Source organism: Abrus precatorius, unplaced genomic scaffold, assembly GCF_003935025.1.
Source record: "Abrus precatorius isolate BTA unplaced genomic scaffold, Abrus_2018 Scaffold3, whole genome shotgun sequence".
Taxonomy (NCBI): domain Eukaryota; kingdom Viridiplantae; phylum Streptophyta; class Magnoliopsida; order Fabales; family Fabaceae; genus Abrus; species Abrus precatorius.
The window spans coordinates 15,828,160-15,846,710 of record NW_020874373.1 but is presented as its reverse complement, the minus strand read 5'-3'; the positions used below and the strand labels follow the sequence as shown (position 1 = coordinate 15,846,710).

The 18,551-nt window shown below is 31.2% G+C and overlaps 1 protein-coding gene across 1 annotated transcript; it reads left to right on the top strand.

The window, feature by feature from the left end:
- Positions 1–4,481: 4,481 nt before the first annotated feature.
- On the top strand, positions 4,482–7,628 carry LOC113863121 (omega-hydroxypalmitate O-feruloyl transferase-like). Its single transcript, XM_027496553.1, has 2 exons — positions 4,482–4,997; positions 6,560–7,628. The coding sequence occupies exons 1-2, from the start codon at positions 4,542–4,544 to the stop codon at positions 7,457–7,459; spliced, it is 1,356 nt and encodes a 451-aa protein (XP_027352354.1). The 5' UTR covers positions 4,482–4,541; the 3' UTR covers positions 7,460–7,628.
- Positions 7,629–18,551: the final 10,923 nt, after the last annotated feature.

The window sequence follows — 18,551 nt, the reverse complement described above, 5'->3', positions numbered from 1 at the left end:
TTTAGTAATATTTCACACTGAATAATCATCTCATAATACATACGAATATATATCAACCAAATAGTCCAACTCATCAAACAAACATCTTTTCAACCATACTAAACATAGCATATATCACAATCATTCATTCTCATACCATATTCACATAACAGTGCTCTATGAGCTTAACATAAATACTATACTAAAAAGATAAAATAGAGCTCTCATTACCTTGAAGATGAGCTCACAGAGATATATTGAAAAGGGTTGGGGAGTCTACTATGGAAGTTCTCCTGAACACAAAGAGATATCCATAAGAAATAAGAATAGGAAAAATGATAAAAAAAAACTCAAGTTTAATCCGAAGAAACTTACTTAGAATCACTTAGCTTCAATTCCAAGCGTGATTATGAAAAGAAATTAAAGTTTTTGAGGCTTTTATCTGAGTGAAAGGAAGAGAGAGTTTGGAGAAAACTTGAGAGAAGGACGTGAGTTTGAAAAAAAATGAATTTCTCATGCGAGAAATCTCTTAAATACCCCTCAGCCTCACGCATTCTCGCTTGAGCTAGGGACAGCTCGCTTGAGCGACGAGCATCTCACTTGAGCGAGATATGTAGATAGTGGTCTCGCACACTATTTTCTAATATGCTTGCTTGAGCAAGATCCATCTTGTCTGAGCGAAATAGTGTCCAGAGAGCATGTCATTTCTCCTGTGGGTCCTCGCCTGAGCTACCCATCTCGTCTGAGCGAGATCCTCAGCTCGCTTGAGCGAGAACACTCTCTTCTGAGCGAGATGACAGCTGGGCAACAATTATCTCATCTCGCTTGAGCGAGATAGCTCTGCAGCTAGATATTTCTGCATGCCCAATCTCACCTGAGCGAGATCTACTGCACCAAAATCTTTCCAAAAATTCTCTACATTCTCTTCTAATTACACTCTAATACCACTTAACAGTAAATAAACATAAATTATCGAAAAGTGAAAAGAGGATGTTACAAGCTGGGCTTGAAGTTGCTACTCTTTTCCTTAATGAACTAAATTTGAAGGCAGTGTTTTTTACTGATGATAGAGAAGAGAATGATGAGATTGACACTGTTAAAGTATGAATGTTTAGCCTTTTTGTTGTTGATTGTAGAACAATTTATAAATTTGTGTTTTTATTAAAATCTTATTTGTTGAATTATATAATTCACTTTATGTTATATCATTTTGAATGGATTATTAGACAATTTTATGTTATTTAATTATGTTTATATTAAATTTTATTTATGTTATATATAGATGCATCCGTACCCTGATTTTTTTAAAATTAGCGTATCTCCGTACCGTAGCCGGTACCGTATGCAACGTAGATTTAGATAGAGATTTATCGATGGTGAGCACACAACCATTGTGGGGTATTAAAGGGTACATAGCTGTAGCAACAGGTATGTTTGAGGAGATTCACTTTTCGCAGTGGACCAAATGGATCCACAACAGTTTTACTAATTTCACTGTTGTTATGTGTTTCACTTCGGATAATCTTCAATAACTATAGGAATCTTACTTAGTATGCTTTATTTAGCTTAAAATCAAGTGCCTTGGCTAGACGCATTTTATTTTAACTTCCAAACTTATTTCATTGATTGGATAATAATACATATAGACCACTTGAGAGTAAATAACAATTTTCAAAAGAAGAAATACGTAAACTTAATCAGAAGTAACTATAACCAAAATAGTATAAATTGACTTTAAAAAATTAATAGAATCCATATAAAATAACGAAGACAATTACTGAAAAAAAGGTGAAATGAATAACAAATATCAAATATATGTCGCATATTATGGAAAAGTACATCTCAATTATCAAAATAATAATGAAAAACAAATTGCAAATTAAATGAAAACTATATGCTAAAGAAAAATGAAGAACAATTTCATTTAAAGTGGATAAATTTATTGATGGACTTTATACGAAGTAAGATAAGATGGAAAGATATTTTACTAAATTTTAAAATGATTGATGATATATGGTACGAAAAGATAGCTGAAGGAAAAGTGCAAAAACAAGAACTTTATTAGTTATTCGTCTTTCGCCATTGTAAAATGTTTTTACATTACGTTGCACACCAAATAGCAATCCTGTTTACGAATTCGTTTATTAGAGCCACCAGAAGGGAAAGGCTTGGGTACAGCTATTTGTTTATAACCATTAGAAATTAAATAACTAGTTATCTAAGATGCTAATTAACATTTGTCTGCGATATCTCTTCGCGAACTGCAGCTATTGGTTGCTGTCTATTTGAATTTGAATCATTCTTAGACTTGAACAATTAGGTTTCTCGATTAGATTAACTTTTCTAGGTTCTTCCGTCGGTTCAACTTTTCAACTTCCAACAAAATTGAAAAATTTTCTGATACTTTAATCTTGTATCTCTTTTCTCATATTTCATGCAAATCATCGTTTTAAAAAGTTGTGGTTAAGCTCGAGAAAGAAGAGAGAATGGGAGAATATAAGAAAATTAGAAATTTTAAGAGAGGTGTTAGAGATAATTTTAGTAATTTAAGCAAAGATATATATAATTTGATTAATTAAAAGTTAGTTAAGTTGGTAGTTAGAGCAGTAACTTCCATTCTTATATATAAAACATTATTGCTCACATTCCCTCTCCATTCTATTTAATAATATTTTCTGATTTTGTTTTCACATTATCCTAATCTCTCCTCTTATTTTTTGGGTTCCACCATATTTTTGAAGACATCCCTTTTTTTTAATTAAAAAAATTTAATTTTGATACCAGCACTTTTTTAAAATTATTTGCTTTTAAATATAAAATTTTGAACTAACTTACAAGATTGAACCATGAACTATGACTTAATTCTTGAACTTAATTTGGTGTGATGAAAAAGATAAAGAAATAGTTGACCACTGAAAGCTACAAAGATACATTTTTCTCTTCAAATTTGCATGTATATATGCAAGTTGCATCTCTACACTCTTGATTTGTGTCCAACCCACAAGTATAGCTTTTATTACACCTAACCTCCTTTTAATTTCCTTTGCAGCACCTAATTACCAACCACTTTTTCTCTAGTTTTTGTGGCTTATACACTAGCAACTACCTATTTAAATTAGCCTAATATTCTACCGTGCCGGCTCATGAAGAATGATGGAAGCGCTTGTAGAACACCGACACGCCGGTTACAAAATAATAACGGGTTATTTGATTTGTACGAACTACCAGGCCATGCCATGACCATTTACATTAAAGTTTTATTAACGTTAATTCTTAAAATTCAATTTAAGTAATAAATAATATAAAGGGAAGAGAATATTTTAGTAATGGAATTAGTATAATTTGCATTATAAAAAAATTGTATCATCAAAAATATATTTTATCATACAAGTGAATGTTGGCATAGAGTACTACAAATATTATGACGTCAAATTTTTTTTTACTAATGAAAAGGCTTGAATTATTTATACTTAGAGTTCGTTTGGTGGATAAAATAAAATAATAGAATATTATAGATTATTCTATTCTAATTTATTTTCAATATTTGTTAATTAATGGGGTATGATGATTTATTTTGTTGAGTTATATTATTTTATTATTATAGTTTAAATTCTTATTCAACATGAGTGATAGGTAAGGAAATATTGAGATAGATTTTTTTTCTTATATTTGTTTTACTTATACTATAATATTCTTTTTGATATTTTCTAAAAATTATTATTTAAAAAAATATAATTTTAATATTTTATGAAATTTTATATGAACATTTTTTGATAAAAGTATTTTTATTGTTCTTTTAAGAAAATTATATATACATATATGTTAAAATATATTTTAATTAGTTTATAAAATGTATTTTAAATATAATTTTTTGTTCTAATTATAATATCTTACCTAAAAATAAATTTTAATGTTAAAAAAAATATTTTAACATTATATGTACATAATATATATATATATATATTAAAAATTAAGAAATTAATTTTTTTTAAATTATATTAATTTTGATAAAAAATAATATTATCATTTAAATATAATTTATATTAAGAATGATATATTATTATCTATTTTATTATCTTTATGTATATCAATCATAAGATATGATAAAAGCTTATTTTTCTTTTATTATATATATATTTTTTGTATCCATCATTTAACCTATCATTTTCTACTCTATCATAATCATCAAAAGGCCCTTAAAGATATAGCAATAAAAAATAGGTGAGTAATAAATATAATAAATATTGAGGTGGGACATAAAAGAAATAAAATTTGATGTATGTATTTATAAATCAAATTTATTTCAGTAATTTCATCCAAAAACGTCATTGAGTCCATTGGTTAATTTCTACCTTTCCTCGTGAATTCGTGTCACAATCCGAACCATTCCTCGTTTTAAAGCTAATGAAACTAAAAAAGCACGTTATGGTGCATGCCACCCTAAAGGTCACAGTATCACACTCTATATATATTAGGTCAAGGCCAAATCGCACCGCACACACAAAAACTGTGTAACTGTGTTACATTACACACGTCAATTCTGTCCTATTCGCAAGTCAAACATGGGAACCTCTTGCATAGAAGCTCCACCGCTTGTTCAAGACCTGAAGGTCATCATCCACAAAACTTCAATGGTTTTCCCATCCAAAGAAACTCAGAAGAAGTCCTTGTTCCTATCAAACATAGACAAGGTCCTCAATTTCGAAGTGCAAACTGTTCACTTCTTTGCAGCAAACAACGATTTTCCTCCCCAAACAGTGGCTGAGAAGTTCAAGAACGCTCTACAAGATTCTCTAGTGGTCTATGACTTCTTAGCTGGAAGATTGAGGCTGAACTCCGAAACCAATAGATTAGAGATAAATTGCAACGCAAAGGGTGCTGGGTTTGTGGTGGCTTCTAGTGAGTACACATTAAATGAGATTGGAGACTTGGGTTATCCTAATCCAGCTTTTGCGCAACTTGTTCACGAGAGTCAAGATTTCATTGAACCAGGTGATCAACCACTATGTGTTGCACAGGTACAATATTTCCTTATTTTGGCACAATTTGACTTTTCAAGTCACATTTATTGTATATGCTTGTGGATGGTTGTGCTTTAATTTGGTTGAGTGTTGCATCAGCTACAGTTTCTTTTGCGGTGGCTACAACAATGTAGTTTAAATTAATTGCATTTCTTTTCGTGCATGACAATATGGGCACTGTCAGATAGTGTAGATCCCCATTAATACATATCTATAGCTACCTTTATTTAATTTCGTGTTGATGCTCTCATTCTCTATCCGAAAATGTATCAGCTTCTTTTCTCCCATTCAATGAAGTAGAAAAATGTTGTTGGTTCCATTTCTATCTATCCCTTGTTTTCCTCTCTCGAGAGTGTGACTGTTCTATGGCAAAATCATTTACCTACGATATTATAGATTTTTTTTCTCGTGAAAAAAGTTATATGTAGTAATTTAGCTATTGTTAATTTTATTTTTAATAAAAAAATAAAGTTTTATTTTGATAATTTTCATAATAAATACTGACATTAATACTTAACATATCATTATAGAAAATCAGCACAAATTTAGAAGTGAAAAACTAATTCTAATTAAAGAATAATAAAGCTATAGTGTTGTTATTCTTTTTATGAGAATATATTATAACATTTTAAAGTATTTATCATTGTAATAATTTGATCGTTAAAGTAACGTCTAAAATAAATTAGACATTTATTTTTTAAAAAGTGAAAAGATTTTTTCATATAAACTTAAAAAAATTTACGTTTAATCTGAGTTTTTTATTTAACTTACATCTAACTAGTTATAATTTATATTTAAAAAGTTATAACTTACATATAACAAAATATAATTTATAATTTATTATTTTACTGATCGTTAGATGTAAATTAAATAAAAAACTTAAATCAAGTATATGAGTTTTTAAACATAAACTAATTTGAGAAGATCTTATTCCTTTTAAAAATAATGCTACACAAACTTATATGAACATCTTGTTTTATATTTAAATAGTTTTTATTAATTTCATCTTTGCCCTTGCTTCTTCTGTTAATTTGTTTACGTTTAAAATAAAAAGATTACTTTTAATTATTTGTCCAAATACAAATTGATGATAATGCTAATTTTTCAGAGTTTTGCTAATTAGTGCTTAGTATTAGTTAAATAATTAGTAAATAACTATTCATAAAAATTAGGTTAAAATATATTAAAAATCATGATAAAAATGCATTAATAGCATATTTTAATATTTTTATTTTTATTTTTAACTTGTGCCCTGTAAGTTAGCATCTGTTAATTATATACTTCAATTATTTACACGCTTATCATAAATAACAACAATAATAAAATCATAAAGGTTATAATAATTGTGATATAAATAAACATATTAATTACGTACAGTTTTTAATTTTTCGACTATCTGTTATCTTCAAATATATATATACGTTAACTTCTTAAGTAATATCCTAATTACACTAGTATCTATCTACTTTAAATATATATTACACTTTAAAACAATAATAAATGGATTGATTACGTTGCATTTACTTTACAGCTGACATCGTTCTTTTTTTGGTCAACAGCTTACATCCTTCAAGTGTGGTGGTTTTGCTATCGGATTCACAACCAGCCATACGACCTTTGATGGGCTTAGTTTTAGAACTTTCTTGGACAACCTTGCTGCATTGGCTTCCAACAAGCCCTTGACTGTGATACCCTGCCATGACAGGCAACTCCTGGCCGCGCGATCGCCTCCACGTGTCAGCTTCCCCCACCCTGAGTTGATCAAGCTCGATAACCTCCCCACAGGCCTTGAGAATGGGGTCTTTGAGGCTACCAAAGAAGAACTTGACTTTAAGGTTTTTGAACTAACATCTCAGAACATCATGAGCCTTAAGGAGAAAGCTAAAGGTAGCAGTGTTGGTCGTGTCACCGGGTTTAACGTTATCACTGCTCATATATGGAGATGCAAGGCATTGTCTGGACCAGATGATCCTACTAGGTCATCTACAATACTATATGCTGTGGATATTCGTTCAAAGTTTGATCCTCCGTTACCCAAATCATACACCGGAAACGCTGTGTTAACGGCGTATGCCACAGCGAAGTGTAAGGATTTGGAGAAAGGTTCATTCTCAAGCTTGGTTGAGATGGTGACAGAGGGTGCAAAGAGAATGAATGATGAGTATGCAAGGTCTATAATAGATTGGGGAGAGTTGTATAATGGTTTTCCACATGGGGAGGTTTTAGTGTCTTCATGGTGGAGATTGGGGTTTGAAGAGGTAGAGTATCCATGGGGAAAGCCAAAGTATTGCTGTCCAGTGGTGTATCACAGGAAGGATATTATACTATTGTTTCCTCCTTTCGGTGGAGGTGAAGGTGAAGGTGGTTGTGGTGGTAATGATGGGGTAAATATTATTGTGGCTCTTCCTCCTAAGGAAATGAAAAAGTTTGAGAGCCTCTTTTACTCGTTCTTGATCTGAGTTTGATGGAAACTATCGGTTTTTTCTCATGACATGGTTATCAATATCCTTAATTACATATGTTGTGTATAATAAGTGATGACTGGTATTTTAATGTGGATGATATGCATTACTCTTTATCTGTAAACGATTATTTTCAATTGACAAGTTGTTATATAGGATTTCGGTTGTAAAAATTGTTTCTTTTAGGGGAATATCTGCTTAGTGCAAATTGACTAAAGTAATAATATATGAAAAATTAATGGTTTATTTTTTAAAAAAATTTTCTCAACAAAAAAATAAAAACTATTAAGTGATTGTTTTTGACAATTAAATAAAAAACTAAACACTTAAACTAAATTATATGTTAAATACTTCATTTTAATGTATCATTACATTCTTATTCGAATAACTTCTAAAGCTTAAAAATTACATTTAAGTCAAAGTTTCTTGGATAGTCTATCCTTGGGGTTGGAAATAAAAAGGAAGTAAAAAAAAAAAAAATTAGTCAAAAGCTTTATTATATTTTAAAAAAGAATCCTTTTTCTAAAAGCTCATTCTCCTCTAAATTTTATTTTGTTTATTTTTTATTTTAGCAGAAAAATCTAAAATAAACTGGAGAAAATATTATCTGAGTAATTGAAAAGGGAATTATTGCTAGAAATCAAACGCATAAGCATTTAATTTGTTACCATGAATACAAAATTAACTTTTTTGGAGCAATTAATTTTTAAATAAACTTTTTTTTAAGATAAAAGTTACACAGCAACAGGTCAGGCATTGATTGAAGCCTTGATATGCTTCTCACAGTTGCTAACACCGGCCCCACTTCAAAGGGACTAGATGCCACTTGAGTTGAAAAATGCATATTATGTCTTTTGTAAAATGATATTTTAATTTAAACTTTATAATTCTAATCTATTCTTATATTTTAGAATACATTATTTTTTATTCTCTTATTCTTATTTGTATTACTAAAATACCCTAAAATTTAGGTTAAAGTAAAAAAAAAAATGCTATAATTAGCCACAGTTAAAACTGTGGTAAAATAAGTCTAGGGTCAAATTCATAACCATCGGTAAAGCTTATTCTTTTTTTTTTTTTAATAAATAGAAGGGGGAGGGTTAAATTGAATTTAAAATAAATGAAATAAAATAAAAGTGAAGAATATAAAAATTAATGAAATTCAATAATGATGAACATTTAACTCAAGAAGTAATTTCAGCATTAATTTTTAGAATCGATTATTAATACCAAGATTATTTTTTAATCCTTTAATAAATTGATTATGTTTATTAACAAACTCTGCCAATCTAATTGATCTCCTTATCGTTTTGATAATCAACACATTGTTTTAAATATTCTTTTTATTGATAAACAATCCTAAATAAGTTTTTAAAGATTTAATCCACTGATAACATTAGGATTTACAGAGGCCACCAACTTTAGCCAACAAACACAGAAGATTGATTGATTTATATTAATTATATATTTAAATAAAAAAAGTTAAATTCTTTGTTTTAAACCTTACTATTTTATCTCTAGTTATTACAGAATTATACAATAACAAATGTAACATTCTAATTGTTTGTACATTGACATGTAAATTCAATGAAAAAAAACCTTTTTTAACAATCAACAAACAATATCCAATGAATATACTCATAAGATATATGAATATTAAATAATTAAAAGATAAACTAAATTTAAATCTTATAACTCTTGAAAAATCAGACTTCATCTATCCTTGGATTAGAACAAGAGTTTAGTTTCACATTATCTCATTAAAAATAAATAAATAAAAGAAGTAGCTTTCAAGAAGAAGAGATAATTCTTTCCTTCTTTTATAATTATAAACCTAGTTTGAGAATCTCCTAAATACAAAAATTAAATTCTAATAAAAAAAAAGAAGATAAAATTGAATCTCTAAAATCTAACTTTATGGAAAATGTATCTCGAAGATAATATATCCTAATTAGGTACAAAATATTTAATCGATCACCGAGAATAATTTTCAACATATTTAGATGACCAATGTGTTTTTGAATATACTAATGTTTTTTTCAACTTATAGTGTGTGTGCACGCCTTGTGGATGAACAAATTTTCTTTCATTAAGCGTTATATGGACACACTTTGCATCAAAGCACACTTTTTCCCTATGGTAAAAGTTACGGTCACGCTTTATTCTTAGACATCTTGTCTCTCCTTCAATTGATTTTTATAAATTCAAAAAATTTGTAGTCATATCCTTTTCTTTTTAATACTTGATCACCTTCAATCTATTTTTAACATGATCCAAATCTCCAATTTACAAAATATAATCATGAGGCTATAGTTACAAGCATTGTATCATCCAGAGTACAGAGAATTCATATAAAATATATAAATAATATTCATGTTATCACTTACTTTTATGGTTGAAGTCCAATGACACGAGAATCAGGGATGATGACAATCAAAGAATTGGTGACAATAATGAAGATGAGAGAACAAGTGGTCGTTGTGATGTCGTAATAGAGAAAAAGACTAGAGAATGATAAGTTGTTATATATAATAATTGGAGAAAATGTTTATAGTTAAAAATGGTAATAAAAATAGTGACAAATAAATAAAAACTGTAAATAAAACTAGAAGTTCTAGCTAGTGGTATACAATTTAAATGGTATGTAAAATTATCTTTTAGTGATAGGAAAAGCACATAATCAATGAAGATGTCTATAGTTATAAGAAATAAAGCGTAACTTATCCTAAAGTTTAATTATTCTGGCAATATTTTGGTAAAATATATCCATTTGAGGATATGTTGTTGGTGAATTACTCGATCCTAAGATCTATATGCAGGCTTCCCTCTTCATTGGCTCACATTAATTTTCTTACTGCTCTAGTTTTCTTACTTTTCATTCTTTTAAATTTCGTGCCATCTAGCCTCTACTTCTTCCATATTAATATATACAGCAACAATTGTCAAAGATCATACAGATTTGTTAGAGGCTTTTGTGTTAGGAAGTTGGTGAGACACGTCTGTGTTGGAATTATTTTATTCCAATAAATAATGTGTGGGCTACATATTAAATATAATAATACATTTATATTATGCTATTTACGCTAATTGGGCTATTTGCAAGTGATCTGCATCGGGTGAGCCCATTTGGATTATCGTAGGAAGTAATGTGGGTCCATATGAGTGGATACCGGGCTTGGCCTATTTTGGTATAGTGGAAACTCTAATAGGTGAATATAAAAATAAGCCCCTCTAGCGGTGCTGATCCCCAATAGACCAAATCAAAAAAAAAAAAATATTGCCTCTATACTTCTTCCTATCAGGAGTTTGGCTCTCAAGTCCCTGTAATTGGGATTACGGCGATTTGGTTGAGGAAGACCATAACACCACCATTTTTGAATCAACTTGCAACAGGAACGGTAATCACTCATAGTGGAGTCCATTACCTAGACTAAAGCTTTCGCTGTTATTTAACTGCAGTAAAAGCGTAATAGATCTGGGTATATACTTTGTACTCTAATGAATATCTAATAATAAGGTCTGTTATTTATCTTTCTTATTGATCTAATATGGATGATCAATTGGGTTAATATATAATAGAGAATTTTCTCACAATTGGTATCAGAGCCAACCATAATTGAATCATTAAGAAAGTTATATTCATTATAGATATTCAGTCGAATAATTTAAACTGGGATTGTTCAAATCCATTCAGAAATTCTTCGACAAATAATATCTTCAATAAGGTATATAGATTTCTTCAATAAAGCAATTTTTTTTTATGTGATGATAATGGACAATTCTTTCAACAATGGAATCCCTGATGACATCGATTCAATTTATTTGGTTCCAAATAAAGATTATGATTTCAGCTTGATTATGATTTCAATTATATATATATATGGACATTTAGTTATTTTGATTTGATATTTGATTTCAATCATTAAGATTATATAATGGTCATAATTGCATACAAATTTAAAACTAAAAGTAAACGTTATATTTCCGTTTCGGAAATAACAAAACCAAAGGTTATCATGTTGATACTTTCCATTTTTTTTATTATTTCCGTTTCTGTTGTTATCACATAATTGATGACAATTATTATTATTTGCATTTGGGAAAGTTATTATTATTACCATCAATGTTACCGTCCATGGGGTCAAGTTAGTGTGATAAATTTGACATTACATACATGCATATATATATATATATATATATATAGCCTTATATCAATTTAATATATAAATATTAAATTTATTATTTGGATAATAGACTCTCTTTATTTTTCTTAAGTCCGGTAATTCTTTAATTAGATTAGTTGTAGCAACATATTGCCAAAGTGATCTCTATTGTGAAAATTGATTTAATTAAAATTACGTGGATGTTTGTATGAAATTATTTATGCATTTTGTGTTCATCCCAAAGGAAGACGCAATTTGGCCAAATAATAACATACTTGTGACGATAAATATGTGACAATTATAACGTTGTATTCATGTGAAAAACAGTCGGTCCAAAGAAAGGCTATTTTTTTGACAGAATTAATTGTCAATGTTTGATCGTTGCATTGAGAGTACCACTTACAAATTAATTTGTACGTCCAAAGACAGAGAATTAATGTTGTGCTAGGTATCTTGTTTGGAGTCTATTATGAATATTATTTATGTATATTTTTGTGTATATTAATTTTTTATTTTTTTTTCTTTCCCATTTTCTCAATGTTTTCTTACAATTGCTATTGCTAATGCTGCTAACTTGACTGCTCAACTTAATTGTATCCCAATGCTTAATGGGACAAATTTTAAGGTCTGGAAGGAAGCAGTTGAGATACTTCTTGGCTGCATGGACCTTGATCTGGCTATTCGGATTGAGAAACCCATTCCAACTTCGGAAAAACTGGAAGAGGATAAAGTTGAAAAATGGGAACGCTCAAACCGAATGTGCCTGATGATCATGAAGCGATCTGTCCCAGAATTTTTTCGGGGCTCTATTTCTGAGAGTGAGAGTGCAAAAGGTTTCCTTAAAGCTGTTGAAAAGTATTTCTCTGGTAATGAGAAGGCTGAAGCAAACAGTTTACTTGCCAAGCTTATCTCTATGAGATACAAAGGCAAAGGTAACATAAGGGAGTACATTATGGAGATGTCTAATATTGCATCAAAACTGAAAGCACTAAAGTTAGAGCTGTCTGATGACTTGCTCGTGCATCTGGTTTTGATTTCTCTTCCTACACATTTTGGGCAGTTCAAGGTGAGTTACAATACTCAAAAGGATAAGTGGACCTTGAATGAACTCATTTCACACTGTGTGCAAGAAGAAGAGAGGCAACAAAGAGACAAGATTGAAAGTGCTCATTTAGCCTCAAACTCTCAGAATAAAAAGAGAAAGTATAATAAGGTTGCTGCAGAAGGGACTTCTCAGCAAAAGAAAGTTAAGAAAGATGAGAATATACCTACTTGCTTCTTCTGTAAGAAGACTGGGCACATGAAGAAAGAATGTACCAAGTACGCCACATGGCGTCTAAAGAAGGGTAATTTTCTCGCTTTCGTTTGTTCTGAAGTTAATTTAGCTTTTGTACCACATGATACTTGGTGGGTAGATTCTGGTGCAACTACTCACATTAGTGTATCTATGCAGGGTTGTCTTTGGAGCCGACCGCCAAATGATAACGAAAAATTTATCTTTGTGGGCGATGGCAACAAGGTCACCGTGGAGGCAATTGGAACTTTTAGATTACTGTTAAAGACTGGTTTTTATTTGGATTTATTTGAGACTTTTGTTGTGCCGTCATTTAGACGGAATTTAATTTCTGTTTCCAGTTTGAACAAATACGGTTTTGATTGTTCTTTTCAAAATAAGTTTAGTCTCTTTCAGAATTCAAATTGTGTTGGTACTGGTTCTTTAATTGATAATTTATATATGCTAGATATAGTAAGTTCCAATAAAGAAATCCTTCACATTGAGTCTCGTGGTATGAAGCGTAAATTGAAAGAAAACTCAGCCAACTTATGGCATAAGCGTTTAGGCCATATCTCTAAACAGAGAATTCAAAGGCTTGTGTCGGATGAGAATCTTGGACCCTTAGACTTGTCAGACCTTGAGGTCTGTGTTGAGTGTATTAAGGGTAAACGAACAAACTCTAAAGGATTAGGTGCCGAGAGAGCTAAGGACGTTTTAGAATTAATTCACACTGATATATGTGGACCATTTCCTACGGCATCTTGGAATGGACAACAATATTTTATTACGTTCATAGACGATTATTCAAGATACGGCTACCTATTTTTAATCCATGAGAAGTCCCAATCCTTAGACGCATTTAAATCTTTCAAAGCCGAAGTTGAGCTTCAACTTGGAAAGAAAATTAAGGCTGTCAAATCTGACCGTGGAGGTGAATATTATGGCAGATATGGTGGATCAGGTGAACAACGTCCAGGGCCTTTTGCGCTTTTCCTTCAGGAATGTGGCATCGTTCCTCAATATACCATGCCTGGAAAACCCAGCATGAACGGTGTCACAGAACGAAGAAAGAGGACTCTTAAGGATATGGTGAGAAGTATGATTAGTCATTCTTCATTACCGGAGTCTCTGTGGGGAGAAGCACTCAAAACTGCAGTTTATATCCTCAACAGGGTGCCAAGTAAATCAGTTAACAAAACTCCTTATGAGCTATGGACCAGAAAACGGCCAAGCTTAAAGCATCTACACATTTGGGGTTGTCCGGCAGAAGCCCGTCCTTATAGGCCGCATGAAAGCAAGCTGGAATCGAGGACTGTTAGCTGTTATTTTATTGGCTACCCTGAACGCTCTCGGGGCTATAAGTTTTACAATCCCACTACTAAATCAATTTTTGAGACGGGTAATGCGAGATTTTTTGAGGATGTTGAGTTTGGGAGGGAAGAGAACATAAGGAATGTTGTCTTTGAGGATGAATTTGTCATTGACAGTGATCATGTTCTAGTGCCTATTACTGTTCCAGTATATTCTCCAGTAATAGATGACAATGATGGAGTTACTCCTGAAATTGTCATGGCACAAGACAACAATGAGGTTCCTCCTCAAATACCCATTGAGCAACCTCAACAACCTCAAGAAGTGCCATTAAGAAGATCCAATAGAGAACGGAGAAGTACAATTCCAGATGATTATTGTGTTTCTCCAAGAGCATGAGGATGGCATAGGATTAACAGAAAATGATCCATTCACCTTCTGCCAAGCCATGTAAAGTTCCAATTCTCAAAAGTGGATTGATGCTATGAATGATGAGTTAAAGTCTATGAAAGACAATAATGTATGGGATCTTGTCAAATTACCTGAAGGTGTGAAGCCCATTGGTTGTAAATGGATATTTAAAACCAAGCGGGATTCAAAAGGTAATATTGAGAGATATAAGGCCCGCTTAGTTGCTAAAGGCTTCACTCAAAAAAAAGGCATTGACTATAAAGAAACCTTTTCTCCGGTATCTTCAAAGGATTCTTTTAGGACGATTATGGCACTTGTAGCTCATTACGACCTAGAGCTCCATCAGATGGATGTTAAGACAGCGTTTCTAAATGGTGACATTGAAGAAACAATATATATGATACAGCCAGAAAACTTTGTGACTGATGATCCAAAGTTTATGGTATGTAAGCTAAACAAATCTATCTATGGTCTCAAACAAGCATCTCGTCAATGGTATCACAAGTTTCATCAAATCATCACCTCTTATGGTTTTGAGGCTAATGTCGTGGATAACTGTGTATATCATAAGTTCAGTGGGAGTAAATATATATTCCTGGTCTTATATGTCGATGATATATTGCTTGCTAGCAGCGATATAGCCTTAATGGGTGAAACCAAGAAATTTCTGAATGAACATTTTGAGATGAAAGATCTTGGAGAAGCCTCTTTTGTGCTAGGGATCAAGATACTAAGAGATCGTTCTCGTGGTATCCTAAAGCTATCACAAGAGAACTATATCGATAAAGTGTTGGATAGATTCGGCATGAAAGATAGTAAACCAGGGGATACCCCGATAGCTAGAGGAGACAAATTTAGTCTGAATCAATGCCCGAAAAACTATCTTGAAAGAGATGAAATGCAAAAAATTCCGTATGCCTCAGTAGTGGGAAGTTTAATGTATGCTCAAGTATGCACTCGTCCTGATATAGCATTTGTTGTGGGAGTTTTGGGTAGATACTTGAGCAATCCTGGAATGCAGCATTGGAAAGCGGTGAAACGTGTTATGCGTTATTTAAAGAGAACGAGAGGATATATGCTTACTTATCAGAGATCTGAGAGCTTAGAGGTCATTGGGTATTCAGACTCTGATTGGGCTAGATGTCAAGATAGCAAACACTCTACATCAGGATATATTTTTATGTTGGCTGGAGGAGCTATTTCATGGAAGTCAACTAAACAGACACTTATAGTAACTTTAACTATGGCTGCAGAGTTCATTGCTTGTTTTGAGGCATCTAACCATGGAATATGGCTGCGAAATTTTGTCACTAGTTTACGTATAGTAGATGGTACAGAGAGGCTATTGAAAATTTATTGTGACAATAAGTCTGCAGTGCTTTACTCTAACAATAATATGAGTACAACCAAGTCTAAGTTCATAGATATTAAGTACTTGGCTGTAAAAGAGAGAGTTCAGGATAAACAGATTTCTATAGAGCATATAGGGACTAGTTTCATGTTGGCTGACCCACTTACTAAAGGATTGGTACCTAAAGTGTTTCTTGAGCATGTTGCTCACATGGGTGTGATTCCTGATAGTGCCTTAGTTTAGTGGGAGTCCCATTTATATTATTTATGCAAACTTCATTATTTCAGTTAAATAATATTGATGTCTATTATTTTTCTTGATTATTCTGAACTCATATAATGCAATATATATATATTCATTTTCTAGACCTCTATAAAGTTTAAATTCTGGACCAATTGGAAATAGGCATGTATTAGATCACGTAACATGTAATTTCCATACCACTCATCCACATTTGATCTATGTCATTAAGTATATTGACTGTAGTGATTGTCATGGTTTAGTCACACTATAAAGTGGCAAAAGTTGTGGTAGTTCTCAATTGATATATGAGATGGACTAGATTGTTAAAGGGTAATCTAAAAGTAAATAGCGTACAGTTGCGCGCCTAAATTTTTTTTTCTCTCTGTAATATAAATGTCTCAGGTTGATATGAAGTCCAAGTGGGAGATTGTTGGAATTATTTTATTCCAATAAATAATGTGTGGGCTACATATTAAATATAATAATACATTTATATTAAGCTATTTACGCTAATTGGGCTAATTGCAAGTGATCTGCATCGGGTGAGCCCATTTGGATTACCGTAGGAAGTAATGTAGGTCCATATGAGTGGATACCGGGCTTGGCCTATTTCGGTATAGTGGGAACCCTAATAGGTGAATATAAAAATAAGCCCCTCTAGCGGTGTTGGTCCCCAATAGACCAAATAAAAAAAAAAATATTGCCTCTATACTTCTTCCCATCAGGAGTTTGGCTCTCAAGTCCCTGTAATTGGGATTACGGCGATTTGGTTGAGGAAGACCATAACACCACCATTCTTGAATCAACTTGCAACAGGAACGGTAATCACTCATAGTGGAGTCCATTACCTAGACTAAAGCTTCTGCTGTCATTTAACTACAGTAAAAGCGTAATGGATCCGGGTATGTACTTTGTATTCTAATGAATATCTAATAATAAGGTCTGTTATTTATCTTTCTTATTGATCTAATATGGATGATCAATTGGGTTAATACATAATAGAGAATTTTCTCACAGTCTGTTCTCAAGCCAACTACGATAGTATGCAATGGAACCACAATATTCAAATTATCTATTTGGATGGCCTCGTTATTGAACCTAGCCGTGAAATCGTCTATGTTTGAGAACCATGAGGCTAGTTGATGTCTTCCTCTAAGGTTAACTTATGGAAAACATTCACAAATTAACTTTTCTTTTAACACAAAGACTCGATTGACTAAGGAACCGATCTCATAAAGCAATGCTGAACCCTTAAGTGTATTTTGGAACTTATGATATAAAATTGCATCTGTGACTTAATCTGCATATTGAACATGGTTGCATGCGTATCCAAATTTGTCCCGACAATCCAAGTCAATTTTCAGTCCATCTAGACAAAGGATGTTTAAGATTTTGTCTATACCAACAACTGTTAGTAAAAGTTTAATTCAAACGAGGATTATATGAAACTATAACATTAAAGACAATTAAAAATTCTAATAATAATTATAATAAAGTTTTAATTTTACTTATTAAAAACATAATATTTATAATAAAAGTTGTTGTCCTTCATTTTTAAATTTTTGTAAGAAGTGTTATGTTAGATTTTTTTTTTTTTTTGTAAATCACAATTCTTAATGAGAAGAATTATAAAACAATTAACATGATTACATAACTGTGTGTATTTGCAGAGGAATCTAACTAAATATATAAAGTACTAACTCAAATTATTTCTTATCATAAACTTTTAGGTTAAGCTTTACACTTTAATCCACGTTAATCTATTATAGATATTTAAGTCTAAACAAACAGATCACTTGAATTAATTATCAAACTTACTTATGCATACTATATAGATAATGTATTAGCCTGTTTTTATTAAAAGTAAAATAACAATAACTGGTTATAGTCTACAAAGAATTATTAAATAATTATAACATTATCTCGATTGAACAAAATCAATTGCATAAATTTAATTAATAAAAAAAAAATTAAAATTACTATCGAGCTAATGAAAAAATTTATAATTGGCTACATTTTAGAAAACAGATGATTCATGATGTAATATCTGAAGATGGCTCTATCTAATCAAAGTCAGGTAATATTGAATCATGACAAACATTATATCATTTATTGATATAGGATTTTTTATGGTTACAAATATTATCAATTCCATTGACCAATCATTAATATGGAGTGTGACAAGAAAATGATATGTCAAAGTGTTCCAAAATCTAAACTATCATTTTCTTTGTCAGTCCTTATAATTCTTCTCAAATGCCTTAAAGCTAGAGAAATTATATGGTCTTTCAAAACAATCATACCTTAGCTCCAAATGGCATCAACCAATAGCAT

What these genes read in the sequence shown, in the direction of transcription:
- LOC113863121 (XM_027496553.1), top strand. Translation starts at nt 4,542, where the DNA reads ATGGGAACCTCTTGCATAGAAGCTCCACCGCTTGTTCAAGACCTGAAG. An exon ending in AACCACTATGTGTTGCACAG is followed by an intron (nt 4,998 to 6,559) that starts GTACAATATTTC and finishes TTTGGTCAACAG; the next exon opens with CTTACATCCTTCAAGTGTGG.